Consider the following 21,285-nt stretch of genomic DNA (forward strand, 5'->3'; position numbering starts at 1 on the left):
GTTGCAGAACTTTGGGCCACCAAATGGCAGACTAAAATGCATATCGCATTTCCTCAAATAGTGACAGGCAGCATGAAATGAGAAGCAGAAAGCAGCTTTCAGCACTGACATTCAACACATGAGGCAAGAACTTTAAAAAACAGTTGCAAAATCCAGCCGTGGTCAAGAAATCTAACAGCCAACTCCCCAATGGTTAAAAGTATAAACTAGCAAAAAAAAAAAAAAAAAAGAAATGCTAATTAGGCTATAAACATAAATAACCATGTTCTGAACAGAACATGACGCAAACACTGACAAGTAGTAACATTTGCATTTTGAAGCACAAAAACAAACTTAACAGACTACTCAGTCCAGGCATGATGGGAAATGTGGGCCGTCACCATTACATTTTAGTACATTTATAATTAAATAAATACTTTTTATATACATTTTTCAGTCATGGTTATTATGTTCTTTATCAGTTTATATAATGTTATGACATTCATGATATCTTCATAAGTTGGGGTCCAGGGGAGTCAGTAAATTTCTCTTGGGTTTCAAGCTGGGAGCCCCTGCTCTATCACATATGTCATGGCGAATATCAACAATTCAAATCTATCCTTCATTATAAGCTGTGGGCTCTCTGGAAGGACTGGGAGAGGCGAGAAACAGAAGCAGAGTCTGGAATGATCAGAGAATAGACAGAAGGAAAGGGCAGAGAAGTGATGAATAGAGAGATGTGGGAAAGACAGAGCAAAGTGAGGCAAGGGGGGGGGGGGGGCGAGCGAGGCGAGAACGTGTTGATGTAATTGATGTGCGGACTCATTTAGACAGGTTTTCCATATGCTGTCAGTTCCCGCAGGACAGACTGCTGTATGGAATGAACCGTGTGAAAGACAAGTCGTTTGACCATGATGCAATGTGAGTGTGTGTGTGGGTGCTCATCTTTAAACACATACCAGCACACACATAATATATGGACCAATGCAAACATACAGCCCCAGGGGGTAAAAAGAGTCTGTACGTCTTTCCTCTGATGACTACACCAGTCACCACCGTGCATGCCACTCATACTGGGGCAAACAACTGAAAAAGCTCGACTCGCTTGGACTCGAATTAACCCCAATTCCAAAAAAGTTTGGAAACTGTACAAGGTAAAAGCAAGGAGAATGCAAGGATTTGCCAATCCTTTTCGACTTCTACACAGTTGAATACAGTACAAAAACAAAATATTTAATATTCAAACTGATAAACTTTGTTGTTTTTTGCCTGCAACATGTTCCAAAAAAGATGGGGCAGTGGCAAAAAAAAGACAGTAAGGTGGAAAAATATGCTGTGGTCCGATGTGTCCACATTTCAGACCGTTTTTGGAAATCATAGACGTTGTGCCCTCCAGGCCAAAGAGGAAAAGGACAAATCCACATTGTTACCAGTGAAAATGTTCAAAAATCAGCATCTGTGATGTTATTGGGACATGGTAGTGCCATGGCACAGGAAACCTGAACATCTGTGAAGGTCTCAATGCTGCTGAAATGTACATGCAGGTTTTGGAGCAATATATGCTGCCATCTAGACAACGTCTTTTTCAGAGATGTCCCTGCTTGTCTCAGCTAGGCAGCGCCAAGACACAATCTGCATGTGTGACAACAGTGTGGCTTCGTATAAAAAGAGTAGTAGGCCAGTAGGCCAATATCTTTAAGTTGTCCACATTTGACATTTTTCTATTCCCGCAAGGTGTGGTTAGACAATCTTCCCAGGTCCAATTTTAACAGTTTGGTATCTACAACAAGTCAAGGTAAATATCTTATTTGCTCTATCTTCTACTCAGTAAATTTATAAAATCTGTTAAAATCTTCCAATTACCATTTCCTTCTCTTTCTCACACCGTAAAACATCACTCAATATTCTTATGCTCCTGCCTCTTTCACTGCTCAGCTCCAAGGTGTTAATACAGTGTAATTAGACTGGACACTAATTGAGCAGCTCACTGACAAGCACTCCCGCAGAGTGAAGGATCAGGACCGAAGATTTCTGGGTTGAAAAGACTGATTTTTTTCTTTCTTACACTCGTCATCCCTATCCCACCTCATCCTTCCTTTTCAGGCCACAATACAGGGGAGGGCTCGGGTGTCAGTTTTGCAGTCTTTGGGGGCCGTGAGAGGTCAAGGAGGCTCAGAAGTCAATCAAGAACAATCAACCAGTATGAAGTTTGCAGTGAGCACTCAACCACACACTAAACTCACGCAAAACAAGCCTACCATTAACTTGGCTAGGGCTGGAAATAAAAAGTTGAATTTAACCACTTTCTTTATCAAGGCACACAGTTAATAGACTTAAAAAAAAACACCTTTCATACCGATGACCGCACTTTCTCACTGATCATAAAATCCTGTAGCTGCAAAACACTGCAAAAAGAATCACACCAACCTAAATGAACCAAAACCAAACAGTTGACCCCCCCCCTGCCAGAGTTTGTTTCACAGGTTAGGTACTTATATTCAAAATGTACAGTGTGCCCACTAAATTATAAAACTTGTCAGAATTGCTGTTCCACTAAATTTAAAAGACATTTTCGATGAACCGGAAACTTGAAGCAGGTGGCAGCTTCAGAATTTTTCGAACATGCGGGTGCTGTGGAGAATTCTTGTGTTCCTGCAGTATTTCAACACAGCTTACAGGTGACATTTTCCCTCCGTACTCCCCATTTTTTAAAACATAATGTACCCAACAATCTGCCTCGAGACTTGAGGGTGCAGACTTCAGGGCACCTGACCCTGCCAATGTTGCTAAAAGATGTAGTTGGGTTAAGTGGTGCTGCTGTAGTCTGTAACACTCAAAGCTGCCATGAAGTGACCGAGGGAGACAACTGCAGGAGCACAGGTCCATGATGAAAAACAAGTGTTGTCCAGTCGACCAGTGCAGACGAATAAACCAAAATCAAGATTTTCAGAACAAATATTAAGTTGCAACACCTTTTAAAACACAGTCCTGATATCTGACAGTAAAAGCTGCACTAGCCCACAGCTTATAATCCCTTTTAATTTTGTGCTTTTAACCATGTCTCATGTCTTTGCATGTGCACCTGTGTGTCTGTGCATGAGCCGTACCCATTAGCAGTGCGTTATTGCACCCTGTCATGCTAATTGATGAGTGGTTCAGCCTTGTTGTGATATCCGCCTTTTCCCCAGCTGTTGCTCAGCTATTTGTTGGCCTTATCTATTAGGGATTTATGTGTCTTGTTATCATGTCGCTCGCATGTATTCTTCATTTCAATCCACCTCCCTCCGCCTCCTCATCAAAATATCTTTTGTCTCTTGCCAGGCTGTCATTTTAAATAAGAATATAACTGGCCTTCATTGGTTGAGTGACAAACAGTTTATAAATTGTATTATCTTTATTGCTTCCTTTTACAAAAAAATGATAAGTAGACAAATGAGCAAGTTAGTAATTCAAGTCCCACCTTCAATCTCCCATTCTGAACCCCACTCCACACACACACAGTCACACATATACCATACACCCCTGTGCTGATCAGTGGATCAGAAGCAGCATGTTAAACCTCAGTGCCGCAGAGGGCCCTTGTAAAAAGAGCCTGGGGCACCACTGACGATTGTTTTGAAAAGCACTCAGCTGAAAAGCATTTTGGGATGACAGTCGGCCGACTGAAATAGCACCTGTGGAGGAACACACCACTGTCAGAGCTGGGGGGGGCGTTGTACCCACAACACGTACACAAGGTGCATGAGTATGCATGCACATACACACACAGGAACACAAAGACCCCCTCTTTCACTAACACCATCTCACACACAAAGATGCATAAAAGATTTATAGTTTCTCCTCTGTGAGTGTGAGCTCTCATGTGCACACACCTCCACACACACCCACAGGGAATGAAAATCCTTCTTTCACTAAAATGATTTCACTTGCCTGTAAGAATGCATGAGTGAAAAAAAAACACACACACACATTCACACACCTGTCCTGGCAGATGCCATAGCTGTGTTCTCATGTCTGCTGCTGGGAGGGTCAATCTCTTGTAAAGCTGTGTCTGATTTAATACAACCGGCTGAGATCACAAACGCCGGCATTCGTCGAAAATAACTCGACAATGACAACAATCCTCCCGCTGTCTGGTCAATTAAAAATATGGTGCTGTAATAGCTGGAAAGGACACATCCTGATGTGTCACTTCACCCCCAGCACAGTCAAAGTAGTCACCAATGAATTCTTAAAATGTTGTCAGGCAAATAAATAATGTATGTGTAGGTAGTCATAAAAAGCTCATTAAAATGTGATATTTGGGATAGCAGAAAGATGAAATGACCATCAGTCAGCGTCAATCTCACACACTGAGTCAGATCTAATTTTTGTAAACATATTTTTAACTGAACTTTAAAGCATCTATCATCAACATTTTTATAATAATGTCATTGTAATGACAATGTGAAAGGCGCTTGTTGTATTGAACCTTGAGAGAATTATCACCCGAATCTGCAGCTCTGATTAGCTGTACAAAGCTTCATCGTGAGTTTCGGCTCATTGTTAATCTGTCCAGCCAAAAAGTTACTGTTTTGGTTCTTTGGTAGGGAAAAAAAACGTAGGGCTACCCCCGAATAAAGATTTCCATCAACCAGGTGCTGTCAATTTAAGCCAGTTTAAGCCAGTGGTCAACTAGTCGTTGCATGTTTTAATTATTTAAATGTATATTTCTGGGCCCTGAAGCAAGCTGCCTGCTAAATGCTTATCGCAAAAAGGGCAATGATTCTGGATGTGTCAGAACAAGAAGCTAGGAGACTAAGCATTTAGTTAAATTATTTGGACACATTATAACATCACACAACTCTTGCTGTTTAAAACATAGGAAAAGATAACTTCCAAGTTTACAAAAACAAATACTCATGGACTTGTCAACACTATGGATGATGTGGACTTACAAATTAAGCCGTTATCTTACAAACTCGCTCCTCGACTACGTCACACATCTTGAACCTGCCTGAACCCACCGTGTCTTCATCGTCCCCGCTATAAATGTTAAATCCCCTCAGGTGCTGTATTTCCTGTCAACAGCCCCACCATTGATCTTGGACGTCGTATCCCATGAAACTTTTCACTGAGCTGACTTGATAATGGAAGCTACGGCAAAGTTAGCAGCAGTGCGTTGGAAAAAAGGTCCACATTGCAACAATCATCCTGAATGGCATGGTGCAGCTCGTGGCCGACGAAGACTCTTCTCATGTTCTCTCAGCCAACGAAATATAATTGTAAGTGATGTGGTTACAGTTAGGGGTATATACTGGTAATACTCTATCTCTTAGCTCTGTGACCAGTCAATAAGACAATGACCACTGACTCTTTTCTATTAGACTGTTACATGAAAGGATAAATGCCTGGACTGTCTAGACATTTTTTCTATCAATTAGTCATTTATTCAAAAAGGGTATTAAATTAAAAAAAATGATAGCAGCTCTTCATTCAAGGGTCAAAATCAGGTTTTTAAATTTTATGCATTTCCTTTGACAAAGAGTTAAACTTTCAATAATCGATTTCCATTAGTAAGATACAAAATGCGCAGCACATTAGTTACGTGGAACTTAGATTAATAAAGAACAATTTAATAGAACAATGAGGCTCTCACTCGAAACAGTTGCTCTCGTCTTGCAAAACAAAACAAAGTCCAATGATACAGAAAACATACACTGTCAGTTAATCCATTTTTAATCGGGTCAAGTCAGTGATAACCCACATCCCTTGTAAAGATTATTCAGAAACTGGTATCTACAGCTACACGATGCCTTCATCATCCCTGCAATGTAGTAAGTGCAATTAGAGGATCAAGTTCATTAGGTCAAGAAATTTTAAGGTTTTAATAGAAGTGAACATATGTATCACCTCTTTGCCAAGTCAGCTCAAACCATGTACTAATTATCCTCTCATTTACAGCTCTTTCAGTAGCCCTGATAAAGACACCATATGTCACATCTATCAATAATAAATTATAATCCCTGCCATTAGCCACATCTCACATGGCCTCATTAGTAGGTGTTACTAAAGTCGCAGTTTAGACGCTGAAACCTGTCCACTGTCAGCCCTCACAGACAAGCTAATGTAGCCAAAATAGCAGCGCCGCTCCCATGTGACTATTTGTTAAGTCCACTCCTATCAGGAGTAAAGCCAGCTCTTTAAGAGGACTACGGGACCATGGAAACATGCAGCCCTCATTTCCCCAGACATCACACATGTGCTGACACACACACGCACATCAGTGTAGGCAGGCTTATGTATTCTTATGTCTAATTCGGGGAAATGTAAAAACGACCCCCGCGATTCTGAGACAGCGGTGGCCACTGAGACCCTGAATGAAAGAAATGGGGGCAACAATATTTACTCGCACATCGTCTCAGCCTCACAGACGCGCACGGACGAGACATGATAGGGTGGTTTAGGTATTCCTGTGTCTAATTCTGGGAAATGATTTGTGATTCTCGAGACAAGAGGAATGATACAGAACCTGTACGAGGAACACCAGGGGCAACAATATTTACTTAGACTTCATTACAAGCACACGCACCCTCACACACAAGCGCACACGGAGGTTTAACCTAAACCAAACTTTGACCTCTCCACACCCTCGGCTCTGTTACCCAAGCCCGCTTCTATCCTTCACTCCACATGCCATCCAATAATGTCAACTACGAGCTCCTGTCAGGCTGTTTTTAAACACAAGGACAGAGACTCAATTACAGCAGAATGGCTCTCAGGAGTCGTCCTCCGTCCTGAGACACATACACACACACACCTGCTAATGGTTGTCAGATTTGCTAGCAAAAGGGTCAAAAGGTCAAACCAATCTGCGTTCCACAACAATCAGCGGCTTCCACCGGCCTCTGTTGTTAACATCACTCGATTAGGAGGGCGTACACACACTAACACACACTTACAGTTTGTCTTCAGACACAAGAGAAGGTTTACAAGCCTCCTAAAAAAAACATGTCATAAACGTGGCAAAATATCAGACTCATTCTGTGTTCTTACTTACATTTAAAGACGCTAAAGAGAAAGATGAACAACACTACAGAGCAACTCCAACGCAGGTTTTGTGATGCCCTTGACTGTTAACAGACACTTCTCCATTTGCTATGATTGGCAACATTAACACCAGCAGAGGAAATTAACACCAACAACCGACCAAATGCTGTGCAGTTCTCCCTGCAACTGATCTCTGATCTCCAGAAGCACCTGCAGAAAATCGTCCTTTCAGACAGTACAGCACGGTCCAACAAATGGTCAAACTTAAGAGGGGGTTGGATGAAAATAAATCCTTTGTATTGGAATAAAACTAATTTAACAGTTTTTGGTAACCAAGAGAAAGGCTGACGGAGTTGATATTAAAAAAGTATTTGAAGCTCAATTTTTGGCAGTTACAACAAACTCACTCATATAGTATACAGAGTTTTAAAATATTTAAAATAAGGACACTTTTCTGCACTTAAAATTCTGTACTATTCACTTTTCTGTCATATTTGAGATACTACACAGAGGTGTACGGTAACACATATGACAAATTATAAACCTTTGTATTGCAGAAAAGAACAATAAGGACTTATTAATAAGGTGATTGGAAGAGAACATACCAACAGACCAGGGATGTTAATCGCCCCTAAGAATTTAACTGATTAAAAAATTAATTACTGTATGGATAAGGACATATGGCTGAAGTAAAACTATGGAATTCTCTGGACAATGCTTAAAAGTGCTGTTCAAATATTATTCATTAAATAATATTTATGTTGATGATTGTCACCATTAGTATTTCTAGGTGGCTGTACTTCACTGTGCATTGTTGAAATTTTATGTGGTATGTGAGGAGGAAAGAAGGCCATCTGTATGTTATGTAATTATTAACAAAAGGGCAGGAAATATAATAATTATCTTTTCCAGCTCCTTTTTCAGTCATGGACTGTGTATCAGCAGTTTGTGTTAGACTGTATTATCCTTTTTTTTAGTAGTATTGGAAAATACACACTGAAACAGGCAAAATATACTAAACTTGTAAGTTTAAGGCTCTCCATTAATTCTCAGTTGAAGTCAGGGATCCTCCAGCCAGTGGTTGGCAGACAATAAAACTCTTCCTGGCATGACAAATGCATTTATCAGCCTATTATAACCACATGCGTGCACTGTAAGTTGTCTGAGCTTCGTATATCTGTTTCTCTGCACCCAACTGTTCTTTGGCGAACATACAAAAGAACCCAAAATAACGCTGAGGGGTTGAGGGGGACATCAATCTGTGGCTGTGTAATCCTAAACCTTCACCTTCCTCTTAATACCCATCATCCCCCCCTTTAATACCCACACATACCAGGACAGAGTAGGGCCACAACAAATGGTCCCCCCGACAAAGGGCAGAGTTCGGCCAGTAGCACTTGTGCGTGCACACGCTTCGACACATGTACATCAACACATACATGCGGACGCAGATAGAGGCAAGACATACTCAAGGAACAGATACAAGAGTGAGGAGGGGAGCTAAGTGGGGGCTTTTCCCTTTTAACTTGGCAAGTCTGATCAGAAGAGCCACCGCCAAGGGACTGTCAACCCCCTCATCTGAACCCCAGCCCTGCGGCAGAGAAACCACTGTGGCCCCCGGCCTGACCCGTCCTGCCACAAGGGGGGTTTAGGCCTCAATTTAAAACGAGAGTGAGAGAAAGATGAGAGCTAAGCCAATCAATAAATACACAGAACACATGCACATTCACCCGTCCAAACGGATGAAGGGAGAGTGCTGAGGGGCGGGAGGGGGGGATTTACACTGCTGATCGAGTAGTGGTCGGTGTACGTGTTACAATTACAAAAATAAAAAGCCTCCTAAATCATGATATGAAAGTAGAGTGCAAATGTGACGATTAAAATGGGGGCGGGGGTGCAAACGGCAATACCCACAAATACACTAGAAACCCCGCTATAAATGCCAGCTGGCCCTTTCTGGCTCGCTGCAGTCGGAAACTACCAAGAACTACTTGGCTTACGGTTAGTTAACTTTAGGGCTCCGTACAAATTCAATAAAGCTGCTTCATTTTGTTTAAACTGTTGCCTGCACCAGAGTGTCAGAGTGTGACGGCCAATATGCTGGGAACACAGCCTGTGGTTTTAAAGAAGCTGGCTTCATTCTGACAGAGTCAGTCCAGCTGATGAAAAAATGAGCAGGGTTTGGACGCTAACTCATGAGTAATAACAGAAATTTCACATTTACATGCACTAATATGACTCCCTGTAATGTAAAAACATTTTTAAAGCAGTTTTAAAGGTGCAATAGGCAAGACTCTGCAGAAATTAAATGTATTTATCAGTTTCTATTGCCAAAGTGGAAACAGATTGTAACTGAACTTTAATGCATATCAGACCTTAACCAATTTTCTCAATTGCTTATAAAAGTAGCATGATTTCTATGCGAAGGACTCAGGATGAGTTTCTGGGAAAATTTGAAGGAAATGACGTTTAGTGTGCAACACTAGCTAACCTTACATTTGAAATGGAGTTGAAATGAAGACCACTAAATCACGACCAGAGTCCAAAGTTAAAGCTAATATTACTGCAAAGCACATGAAATGTATTGTGATATAGTGGCTTTAGCTGGCTAATGTTAGCTAATGTTAGCTTGCTTTCTGATGCGGCTGAATTTGCTATTTGAGTGGATAGGATAGTTAGCTTGCTTGCAAATTACCTCAACAGCTAACGTGGTCTATGATAATAACTTGTGTATTAAAATAAACTGTTGATTTTAGCCAACAATAAATGATGTACAACACAACAGTACAAATCAAAGATGTAAGCTAACTAAGAGTTGCTTTCTAGTAGCCAAGAGCAATGCAAGGCAGGGGCTGCCAACTAGCTAAGTGTAACCTAAACTACGCTGGGTTTGGCTGGCTAGATATGGCTTGCCTCAGAAGCGTGGGTCTGGCATTAAATTGCTTTGTGGCGTTGGTTAATTGGGTGATTTGCAAATGGAAAGCTAGTTAGTAACACGGAGCCTATTCTCCAAATAAAATACAGCCACATTACACATATTAATGTTATTCTAAATATGACTGTAATTTATTTTCCAGCATTCAGCGTTCGGCTATGTGTATGTCATGTCACTGTTTTGGCTGCTGCCTGTTTGTGCCTACAGAGTGCAAGTGACAGGATGAATGATAGAAAACGATAGATGAATGATGAACGATAGATGATAGAAAACAGTAGTGGGTAACAAAAATTGTTTAATTGAAATATTGTAAAACACAATATCGAACAAATAAATGCCCAAATAGTAACAGAGCAATAAAGAATACTATATTACCCTCAAAAACATTATTTATGGTATGTTATTTTGAGTGGGACTCCCTGGTTATGTTGATGTCGTGCTCTCCCTAAACACACAACCTGCAGTATAAATAGATGTGTGTCCATGATCATGGATACAAAGTAAACAAAACACTAAGATTGTGCAAAAGGGGATCTGCTATCTCAGCGAGTTGACGTCCATGCTGTGTACTCAGCACATTGTGGGTTCAGATTGGACTGATGACCTTTTTCATGCACGTCTCTCCAATCCGTCATATTACTCCCCACTGTATGCAATGTACTAATGCAGTTAAGTCCTAATTAAATACAATCCAATTCGTTTATGGCCCCTTCCTCACCCTGGGTAACTTCAGAAGGCTGAGAAAACGCTGGAGGCAAAGAAGGCTATCAGCAGGTTTTAAGAGTAGCTTTAAATAATTTAAAGCCATTTAAATGTAAATAAATCAATGTCAGACTATATGTCAACACTGTAATTATTATTTCTAAACAGAGGCTGATAGATAAACATATACTGGCCTTTTAGTCTTAGTATGAGCTTTAAGATTTGGCATTTAGTTTCCAAAATAGTCAAAGTGATTGCCTGAATTTGTATCAGATATGACAGATAAGAGACATTCCTTCAAAGTCTCCCCTCTACCTCTCAACACTGGTCTTTGATTTTTTTTCCCCTGGGCTCTGGTAAAACAGCTTTTTACATGTCTATAGTCTTTACTTCTGGGACAACCATTGAGAAGACCTACAAGCATCAGTATTGAGCTGGACAGGTTCTCACAAATCCTTCAAATGTGTGTTTTCATCCCATATTTACGCTGCAAAGTCAGTCACAGCTCAGCAAGCCAATACCTGACTCTGCACGTATTATTTAACTTTTTTTTAGTTTAAACTATTTCATTCTGCATTCAGTTTCTATAAGTTACTGTGCTGTGTAGATTACTGCAAAGAAACATGGTCCAGGCACCCTGGAAGCTCAGCTGGCAAAGCATGCACCCCACGTGCTAACGCTAGAAGTCCAATTTCCACCTGTGTCCCTTTGCTGCATGTCATTCCCCAACTCTCTCTCCCTCTTTCTTGTCCTACCTTCAGCTATCCTGTCTAAATAAATGCATAACAGGTCCAAAAAAATATTAAAAAAGAAAAAAATACAAAAGAAAAGCAGTTTGTATGTATTTCAATGTATATGCAAAATGTAGATTTATGTTTATTTATGACAGTTCACATTAATTGACATGAGCACTTGGGTCATCGTATAAATGTGCCAAATTTCTTTATTTTACACTCCAATGTGACATACAAACTAAATGTCACTTAACATAAGCATATAGCATAAAGCATATTCTTCAAGTAGTAAAAGTAGGGCAGAATAATCCCATCAGTTAAAAACTGTGGATCTAAATAGGTTAAGTTTTTTTTATTACCCATTTGATTTTCATCAGCGACGGCAATCTGTGTAGCTGTGCATCCTACAGCTCTGTGGAAGAACACTTTTGGATAATTGTATGTGGTGTGTTAAACCAGTACTGCAAGTAAAGAAACAGCAAGAGTAATTAAGGTAAACATTTTAGATCCAAACTTCTACAAAACACGGGTTATGCAACAAGAGCTGTTTGGAGAAAAATTTGAAAGCTATTTTGTGTTCAAGTTTTAAAAAGACTACTTAAACAAGTCGTGGTGGGTGAGTCCTCAGACCTAGGGGTGAGTGAGAAATGACAAAATTTCATTCTAGGCTAATTTATTTAAGGCTCCAACCCATTAAGATTGCATACTTGAATTAAGCGTCATAAATATTAAGTTTACCGCTCCTGCACACAACTTGGAAAGTGCAGCACTGTCACCATTTCAGACCGCAGACCCGTAGCCAACTTCTTAGCTGGAAAGCAGTGACGCTTCCTTTATAGAAACAAAGCGAGAGCGAGGTAAAATGCAATGAACCCATTCACTTCTGGCTGTTGACAAAGATACAAGCAGTAAGTCTGGAGGGAGAGAAACTCCCACCTGTCCCAGCGAATCAAATGTGCACCTTTTACAATGTAGCTCTGTCAGCCGAACAACAAGCCTGACTGGAGGCACAAACGGACTGACAAAATAACACACATACACACACTGTGAGTTACTGCCCTGCCCTCTATTAGGGAGCACAATGAGTGTGTAAGGGGATCTTAATGAAGGACTCCCCTGAGGCAAAGCTCGACGCCTCTGCTGAGGATGTGTACTGTTAGAGCTCATTAAATGAACATGAGTACTACCACCGACATGGTGGGAGAGAGTGTGTGTGTGGTGTTCAGTTACAATACCAGATTTAGCCCTTTATGTCATGCAGTACGCACGCCTCTTTATTGAGCGTGCACGCCCATGTTGTTGCATTTGTGTGTGTTGAAAGAGTACAATCAAACTTTACATGGAGGGAGCGTGAGCGCCATGTCTGCTCCTGTGGCATTTTGTTACTGGAAAATACTCACATAGAGCTATTGATATCACAGACACTACAACAGGTCTCTTATTCTGACAAAACGAACTTGAAGGAATAATCATATTTAGAACAGAAAAGGGCATGGGGTGACGGAGAAGGAGAATTTTGTGGAGAGAAAAGATGACAAATGTGCGACAGGAGAAAACCAAAAAAGAAACAGTATATTAAGAAAAAGTCAGAAAGAAAATGGATCAGTGGTAGAAGAGGTGCACGATGTGGAAAATGATGCAGCAGTGCCCTCTTGTGGATGAAAACAGAAGTATTATAACGCCTATTCTACACTCCTGTTGGCTCTTTGATAACTCCAAAGACCAGAATCTAAATCGAAAAAGGACTGCAGGCCATCCACATTATTTGATCAATAATCAATGTTGTGTTTTGTGTCTTTGAATGCTTCACTTCAGTTTAACCATAAGCATCTTCTGTATTAGAGATCCGAGGTACAACAGCTAAACTTTTAACAGCTACAGATGTGTTTTATGTACAGCTTGTGGGTGTGACTCACCTCTCTACCCTTGTGTGTGACGAGGGCAGCGAGCGGCTTGGCGTAGAAGCGGCTGTAGCTGAATCCCAGGCAGCCATACATACTGTTAGCGGTCAGCTTCAGAGCCTTCTGACGAATGTCGTACTGACGGAAACACAGACTCAAATTAGTACAAACAGATTCTGAATTCTTATTTTCCTAAAAACTCTCAGATATAAAGATTTGATTTGTTAGAAGCTGTTTTAATGGTAAATACAAATGGTTGACAACGTGAGGCGATTAATTATATATTATATACATTATCATGTTTAATATCACTGCCGGTGTTACTTTCAATATCAGTTCCACTTCTACTATTTACTCATGCTACTTTTATATTTTTTTACATTTGATCTGTATACATTTATCTGTATTTCTATTGTCTTATTGTTTATTTTTATGTTGCTGTAATTACTGAGCGATCTGTGGCACAAGAATTTCTCCCAGGATTAATAAATCTTTATGTAATCTCATTTAAAGGGCACATTTTAGGTAGGCGCAAGGCTATTAACATGTTCACCACCACTCGGACCAAAACATTGTCTAATAAATATATTTGTGTTTTGTCTTTGTCCTCTATGCAAGTGATAACTTTTTTCATAAAAATAAAAATGGCTGACCATTTTCTTAAAGCCAATTGACATTATGTGATGTCATCATATTATCCATACCATTTCTTTACTTATTTACATTGACTTTTCTTTTTCTTTTTATTTATTCTTATTGACAGATTTTTCTTGTGTTACCATTCTTATTTCTTTTACTGTTCTGTATTTTTTATTTTTTTATGTTTTAGTGTCTTTTGTGTTTCAGTTTTTACTTCAATTTCAGCTTTTGATTTGCCTTTGTTTGGCCTCATTGTTTGGTTTTGTGTTGTCACATTGTCTCCTAGGTATTCTGCTCTTTGGCCATGTCTGTCAAAGCATTTTGTAAATTCTGTTTTTCAAGTTGCTAAATAAATTAAGATATCATTATTATTATTGCTGTTGTTATTATTAAACAGCACCAATGCACCAACTAAACAGCTATTTGCATGACTCTTCTTCACCGGGAGCACAAAATTATATAATGCACTCAAAGATGCCTAACTGCTGTTCATCTGTACTACTACGACCTACTTGCTGCTGTGCTTTGAAATTCTAAGGATGACAGACCACATCGAGGGGCAGAGAAGAAGTCAATTATACAGCATCATTGGTATGTGGAGTTTCTATGGACACTGTGATGCATTTTCCCACAAGACAAAAACTGTCACCGATTGTCTCAACATTAATAGTACATAGAAGGGAGGCGAGTATCCACACCCTCTGAAATTCAAGAAAACCTTTGAAATGCCATACAGTAGGCCTATTTAATGAGTGGCCAGTGGGCCAAACCAAGCCTTGTAATATCCTAAATCTGGCCCTTTGATCATTTATAAATATGAAAGTATATCATTGTGATTTTATTTAAATAAACTGCTAACATTCTAAGTTAATGGATGTGTATATTTTTTATTAAAATCATTTTATTAGTTGGCTAATTAGCCCATTCATTGGTTATGTCTGTTGTTAAGCACAGAAATACTCATTTTATTAAAAAAAAAAGAAAACAGATGTTAAATGGAAGATTGTGTTTCTTAAAACAAGCTACTTCTAACCTAAGAGTACAAAGATTCATTGTTTTTCTGGTACTTTAGCACATAAAGTTTCTTTTCCATGTGAAAACCAATAAAGTGGAAACAAATAAATGTAGTGCTTTATACATTCAAATTTCTAACTTTACAGGTCGCACATAGAAAATGTTAACGTTTAGCATCCTGACACTTTACTTTTTTAAAATAGAGCTCTTCGAACAAAGTAAATGCACAGGCCTGCTATGCACAGCATCTGTCAAGTATATGTGAATGTGTGTGTGGGTCTGTGTGTGTCTGTGTGTGTCTGTACCTGCAGGTAAAGGTCTGGGTTGATGTCCTGCTGTTTCATCAGCTGTTTGACTTGTTTACGCCGCTCAACCAGCTTCCTGATTTCTTTGGGCAGGATTCCCATGTCCAGGTTTGAATCTGGAATCTCGGGAATCTCCTCCAAATCATCCTCCTGTTACCATGGAAACAAGAGTTGGAATTCAGCTTGAACTTCTTCTCTGGAGACCAAAATGTTGACTCTTTTCACCTCTGTCCCCTCAGCATTGGGATCAATCTATAAATCATGTCTGGCCTTTATAGACAGTTACAGATTATTAATTAATTAATTAATGATAAACACACCTGCTTTTACTTTAGACATATGAGCAAACACACTCACACTCACACACACACAAACACACCTCATTCTTCTTGTTTGTGTTGTGAGCCTCCCTCTGCACAGTGGTGAAGCAGATGTTGAACTCCTGGATGATGGAGGGATACAGACTGTTGAAGTCAAGCAGCAGAATGAACTTGTCATAGAAACCTAGAAAGAGGGAGAAAGTGAGGTTACAGACACAAACATACAACACATGAGACAAATACAAACTTTGAACTACAAACAGACTCACCAACTTTGGGATCCAGCACCAGACCTCCAGCATAGGCTGCCTTCTTTTTCCGCTTGCCTTTCCCTACATCCGTATCTTCCTCCCCCTCGACCTGGGACACAGAAACAAAAAGAAAACATTTGTCACATGACTGAAAATAACAAAAAAATGAAGCAGTGTGTGATTGTGTTTGCATTTACCGTTTCGAGTTGGGCCTTTTTAAAGGAGGGTTTGTCTGGGACAATGTAGTTTTTGTCATGGAAAGCGTGAAGCAAGAGGAACTCATTCCTCTCAGAGCGGCCGCCCATCAGAGTACGAGACTGCAGAGGAAAAAGCAGAAAGACGTTGAGTGATTGAAGCAGGCGGTAAATAACATTTTCAAAAGGAAAAGAGTCATAAACCAGGGATTCCATATGACTGAAGTTATTACCCGCTGCATTTTATTTTGTAGATCTCCCTCAAACACACTGCTTGATCAAACTATGCTGGCTCTAAGCCCTGATAAAGATGTTGAAGATTTAAAGCTTCAAGTTTTTCCTCTTCACTCACAGGAGGAACAAGTCTTGCTTTTGTCTGCGAACCGTTTTGTTTCTGATGTCAATTTTCAGTATTTGTATTTCAACTGTACAATAAAGCAAGAGAGCTGCTGCCTGGAATTTAAAAAACTCAACGATCGCCCATCCCTGTTTCTTTTGTGAAAGCGCTTCACTTGAAATGACGTTGGTAGCGCAGACATTTTGGATTCTACGAGCCAGGCAGATATATTCAGGGCTTAAAGCAAGGAAAATGTCTGATTTTGGAGAAAGAACGTGGTGTAGTGCACACCATGATACTGACATTTTGAATACAGTCCTTTCTGTGTTGAATTTCTGTCTGTTTTGCTTTGTATATAATTTTGTTTTGGTGTACTGTTTACAGGTTCAGGGAATGAGGTACTTCAAGCTTTATGGCCTTTGTTCTGATTTTTCCATAATTTTCTGAACAGAATTCTTATAGAAGGAGGTAAATAAAGAAGAGTTTAATTTTAGTTATAATGTCTCCTTTTGTCTCTTTCTTTCAGTTTGTTAACTTTCATCAGCTGCTGGCGTATCGCTGGTATGACAACCGAACATGACTGAAACCTTGGCTGCTGTTACACGCTCAAAACAAATAAAGTATACACACACAAATGGAAGATATTAGAGGTATTTTGGTGGTATGAGGTGCAAAAAACATAAGCTTAATGGGCTGTACACCATAAGCCAGATGGACCACAGCTGTGGCACATATTGCGTTCGGTTTCTGAAAGACAAGAACAACGCCTATTTACTGCAGCGCTTTTTCAAAGCAGCACAGTCATGTGCGTTATTGAGGTGCACTTTGCTAAGCCACAGTTTAAACATGGGCTCTTATTAATACAGTAGATCTACTTTATTAAAGGTTCCACATTGTATATGTATACATACATATTGTTGCTGCACGAGTATTTTCTACAGACATATGATTGTCAATTTTCAGATCTAAAAGAGCCCTGTGCCAAAATTCCAGCACATTGCTGGAGAAGACCTGAGTATTTTACGTGTCAGTTATTTGGTTGATAATATCATGACATTAAGCAAATTATGAAGTGACTATTATGAGCTGAGGAATCTGGTTAGACAATCACTCTGTTGTAACATTTCGTGTATTTTTTTTTTTTTTTGCATCTCTGAATTGAACGATGGCAAAGGAAAAAGTCTTGTTGTGTACCATGACATTGCCAGCAATGTTGGTGATCTGCAAGGCCAGTGGCAGCACGTTGAGCTCACACATCATCTGTAGGATCAGCTTGGCATCCATCCATGTCAACTCCAACAGGTAGAGCAGGTGAGGAGAGTCACTGACACAGAAACATATATGCACATTTAAAGAGACAAGCTAGGGCTGCACAATATAGTTTAAAAAAAATCTAGAGAACATAATTTGTAGGCCAGGGCATCTCTGCAGCACTACAATATTTGATTATTATGCCGTTTTGTCACACATTTTTACTTTATCACAACTTGAACACATTTAAAAAACAAAACAATTATAGTAGATGTAAGGAGTTAATTGTTTTGTGTTGGGACATATATGCAAAAGTACACATCTATTTCTCTGATTTGGTTGAACTGGCCTTTTAAGAACATACAAACCTGTAGAGGTTCTTGATGTTTTCCTGAGGGATAGTAGCTCTCTCCACCTTCAGCACCTGTGCGGCCAGCTCAGTCAGATGGTAACTTTTACAGCGAATCAGCTCTTTCGCTGAGATCTCCACATCGCACACCAGGCGGCCACAGGTGGCGCTCTTCTCTGCAAAGGCACTACGACCCTGTCAAGGACAACAATATTTAGTGATGTACAGCATGGCAGAGAAACAAAAAACATGTATATTGCTAAAGATTTTTATTTGTCTCACCCCTAGTTTGGGCATATTTGCCCTCCTAAGGCGTCCCATCTTCGACCAGTGGGGAACCTTACACACATTGATCCTCTGGAGAATCACTTCCAGGTCAAAACCAAAGATGTCGTGACCCTATGGCACAGAAACAAGGACACTCATTTCTAATTTTTATTTTCATATAAGGGTGAATATGGTTTGGCTGTAATCTATTATGGAGATTGAACAAAACCACTCTATTCCAACATCTTCTACTCACCACCAGCACATCGGGATCGATTTTGTGCATCTTTGCCAGGAAGAAACCAAGCAGAGTCCGTTCTGTAGAAGCAATCTCCACTTTCCCATTCTGATAGAGGAAGAGAGTCATATGATCACATACAGTCAAGACAAAGTGTCATGCTACTGAAATATATTCTCCATCAATTACAATAAAATCTCCTTTTGCCACATGAATAAAATTTAACATAATATTGTTCAGAGACCTTTGCTGGCAATTCCCTTTCCTCACTACATGTGTGAAAACCCTCTAAACATGTAAAACCAATAATATTTCTAAAAAGTTGTTTCTTTGCGAACAACTTGTACAAAGAAAGTGAACTCAATCACCACTCACCTTCTTCCTCACAGCCTCTTTGAAGTCATAGGGGAAGATACAGTCGGATGGTTTACTGACCACTGCAAAGACAAAACAAATATAATAAACATTTCTCTTTTACTTTCATTTTCTCATACACACCATTCGATTGCATTTGTGCAGCACCATAAAAACATTCAATAGTATAAACGACTTACCGCAAAAATGGGTTTGGTATGGAGGTTGGGGTGGAGCTTTGTCCATGTGGAACTGATAGTGGACCAGTGCAGCCAGGGACACAATCTGCAGAGAGACAATTACATCATCAGATCCTTGTTCACATTGTATTTCAGTCTCAGGAAACAGTATATTGAATAGCATGTACAGCTTCAAGTGTTCTGACCTCATTTTGGTGTGTCTTGGGGTTCTGGACAGTCTTGAGGCTGATGGACATGATGGTGATGGGTGGAGGCGACAGATCTTTCACCACAGTGACCAGGTCACTCCTCAGGGCCAGAGCCTCCACCTTACACCAGCTGACCGGCTGGTTCATCAGCTCTGACACAGACACAGAGGGGACACGTGAATTTTTGAGTTTAAAATAATTTCTATCCAAACTTCTGAACATCAAAGAACACTTGAGTACAAATCAAGTTCAACTAACTGCAGGATGTTTACCCAGTTATTAATACTATTAAGAATTCTGGACAAAGCGACATCATCCTTACGTGGTGTCTTGATGTCCAGCCAGCACGGCCCTTTAATCTTCCTGCTGAGGAGGAAGTGCTCCAGACTGGAAGTGTTGGTTCCAAAAATGTGGGAAAATGTCACCCCCTTGAGGTCTGAAGGCAGCGCAGGGAACTCAGCCTGCAAAAGACAAAGTTTACCACACAGACAAATAGGTTATAGTAAAATAAAAACATCTATATGAGCACTTCTACCTATCAACTTGATAGGGTTTATGTGAGCATGGCTACTTACAGAATATCTGACTTCCAGGTACTCGCACTGGCTGGGCACATCAGGAATTTCAAAGGCATAGTTCTTCTCCACTTTCTGCAGAAAACAAGCACCAGTTACAAACATGTCAAACTTACACCAATTAATTTTATGGATTATCATAAACAGAAACAACAAAATCCAAAGGACAACAAGTTAAAGTGAAAACACTTATTTCCACCCTAAACTGTTAGATGATAAAGAAAGCAGCACAAGACATTCGACATAAAAACTAAACAACACAATACTGAAACCCAAAGACACATCACCACAATTAAAGAAATTTAAATCTCCCCTAAAGTCATGTCGGCACAAAATTCATTATAAATCTGTTACCCTGTGCTACAATAAAGATGCAACCTGACTACAAGCCTTTCTTCTATTTAAAAGTTTGACATATAGCACAAGGCTGCTTCACAACATGGCACCAAGTTAAAAAAAACACTTAACTTCTGACTACATTATTCACTTGAGGCACTTAACATGAACATACACTCGCCCTGGTATTATAGTTATGTTGAGCATGGACCCTGTTATCTGAAAACACAAGTACTGAGGACCCATATGATGTCATGAAGTCAAAAACCCTTGTTCTGCAAAACAGTAACTTAGTTACTGTTGAGTTTACAGGCATTCTCAAGTGCCATTCATGATAGACGGTCAGGTTAACACCAACCTTGGATTTGAACTTCATGATCTTGAACTTCTCAGAGAGCTCATTAAACTCCTGGTAGACGTCCATCATTCCTACAGGAGTGTCCAACACCTCCCCAGTCTTGGTGTTCACTTTCTGTTCATGAAAACAAAACCAACGAATTGAAAGAACTCCTTAAGAAAGCAACATAAGAGAAGGTTTCCTATCTTGTTCATACCACTGCTGAGAGTAGTAGTAGCAACAGTAGTAGCAGTACTGAGTAGTAGTAGCATTCCTATAATATGTTAAACAGCATAGAAAGGGGAAAGCTTTTATCTTTCACATTTTCTACTTAAAATGTTTCTAATCCCTCTTTTGTGTAAACGTACAGTGCAATAAACGTGATTGTGATACTGGCAGTAATGTGACACGAGCAGGAAACTTACACGTTCTCTCGGCAGGAGGTACATGGTCCGCTCAATGTTCTTGACGGTAACACAGCAGCTGACGTGAGACTTTGCAGACTCTATCCACACTTTTCCAAACAAGTACACCACACCTGGATCACAGTGAAGTTCATCGATCAGTGTGTGCTCTACAAATCTGTGCAGTATGTTTGGATTATGACATTACATGTCAGTATCCACCTGTCTTTTCACTTCAGATGTGGATATGTCTTACCTGGTTGGCTGTAGGGTTCTTCAAAGGCATCCAACCAATAGAAGCGGAAAACTTGCTCCCCGTCTGCCCCCTCCACCAGTGGGAGTTTACTGGAGTCGACCTGGACCTCTGCTGGAGCCTCACTGGCTCCATCTTCCTCCTCTTGTCCCCAAGAGCCTCCGATCCGGTTGGACCTAGGAAAGGATGGAGG

At 40.1% G+C, this 21,285-nt stretch overlaps 1 protein-coding gene across 2 annotated transcripts in view; it reads right to left on the reverse strand.

Annotated features, from left to right (window-relative positions):
• pola1 (polymerase (DNA directed), alpha 1) overlaps positions 1-21,285 on the reverse strand; it is a 71,184-nt gene that overhangs the window by 45,669 nt on the left and 4,230 nt on the right. For both annotated transcript variants that reach the window (XM_084747090.1, XM_084747091.1), the window contains exons 10-26: positions 21,096-21,268; positions 20,861-20,973; positions 20,457-20,570; positions 19,763-19,837; positions 19,510-19,648; positions 19,185-19,339; positions 19,000-19,084; positions 18,821-18,882; positions 18,464-18,553; positions 18,223-18,339; positions 17,960-18,135; positions 17,535-17,664; positions 16,007-16,126; positions 15,828-15,918; positions 15,618-15,742; positions 15,239-15,388; positions 13,296-13,418 (exon numbers count right to left, since the gene is read on the reverse strand). In XM_084747090.1, the coding sequence (XP_084603216.1) occupies positions 13,296-13,418; positions 15,239-15,388; positions 15,618-15,742; positions 15,828-15,918; positions 16,007-16,126; positions 17,535-17,664; positions 17,960-18,135; positions 18,223-18,339; positions 18,464-18,553; positions 18,821-18,882; positions 19,000-19,084; positions 19,185-19,339; positions 19,510-19,648; positions 19,763-19,837; positions 20,457-20,570; positions 20,861-20,973; positions 21,096-21,268 (2,038 nt within the window). The remainder of the gene's footprint in view (positions 1-13,295; positions 13,419-15,238; positions 15,389-15,617; positions 15,743-15,827; positions 15,919-16,006; positions 16,127-17,534; positions 17,665-17,959; positions 18,136-18,222; positions 18,340-18,463; positions 18,554-18,820; positions 18,883-18,999; positions 19,085-19,184; positions 19,340-19,509; positions 19,649-19,762; positions 19,838-20,456; positions 20,571-20,860; positions 20,974-21,095; positions 21,269-21,285) is intronic.

The sequence above is a fragment of the Lutjanus erythropterus genome, chromosome 21 (assembly GCF_056507025.1).
Source record: "Lutjanus erythropterus isolate fLutEry1 chromosome 21, fLutEry1.hap2, whole genome shotgun sequence".
Taxonomy (NCBI): Eukaryota; Metazoa; Chordata; class Actinopteri; order Lutjaniformes; family Lutjanidae; genus Lutjanus; species Lutjanus erythropterus.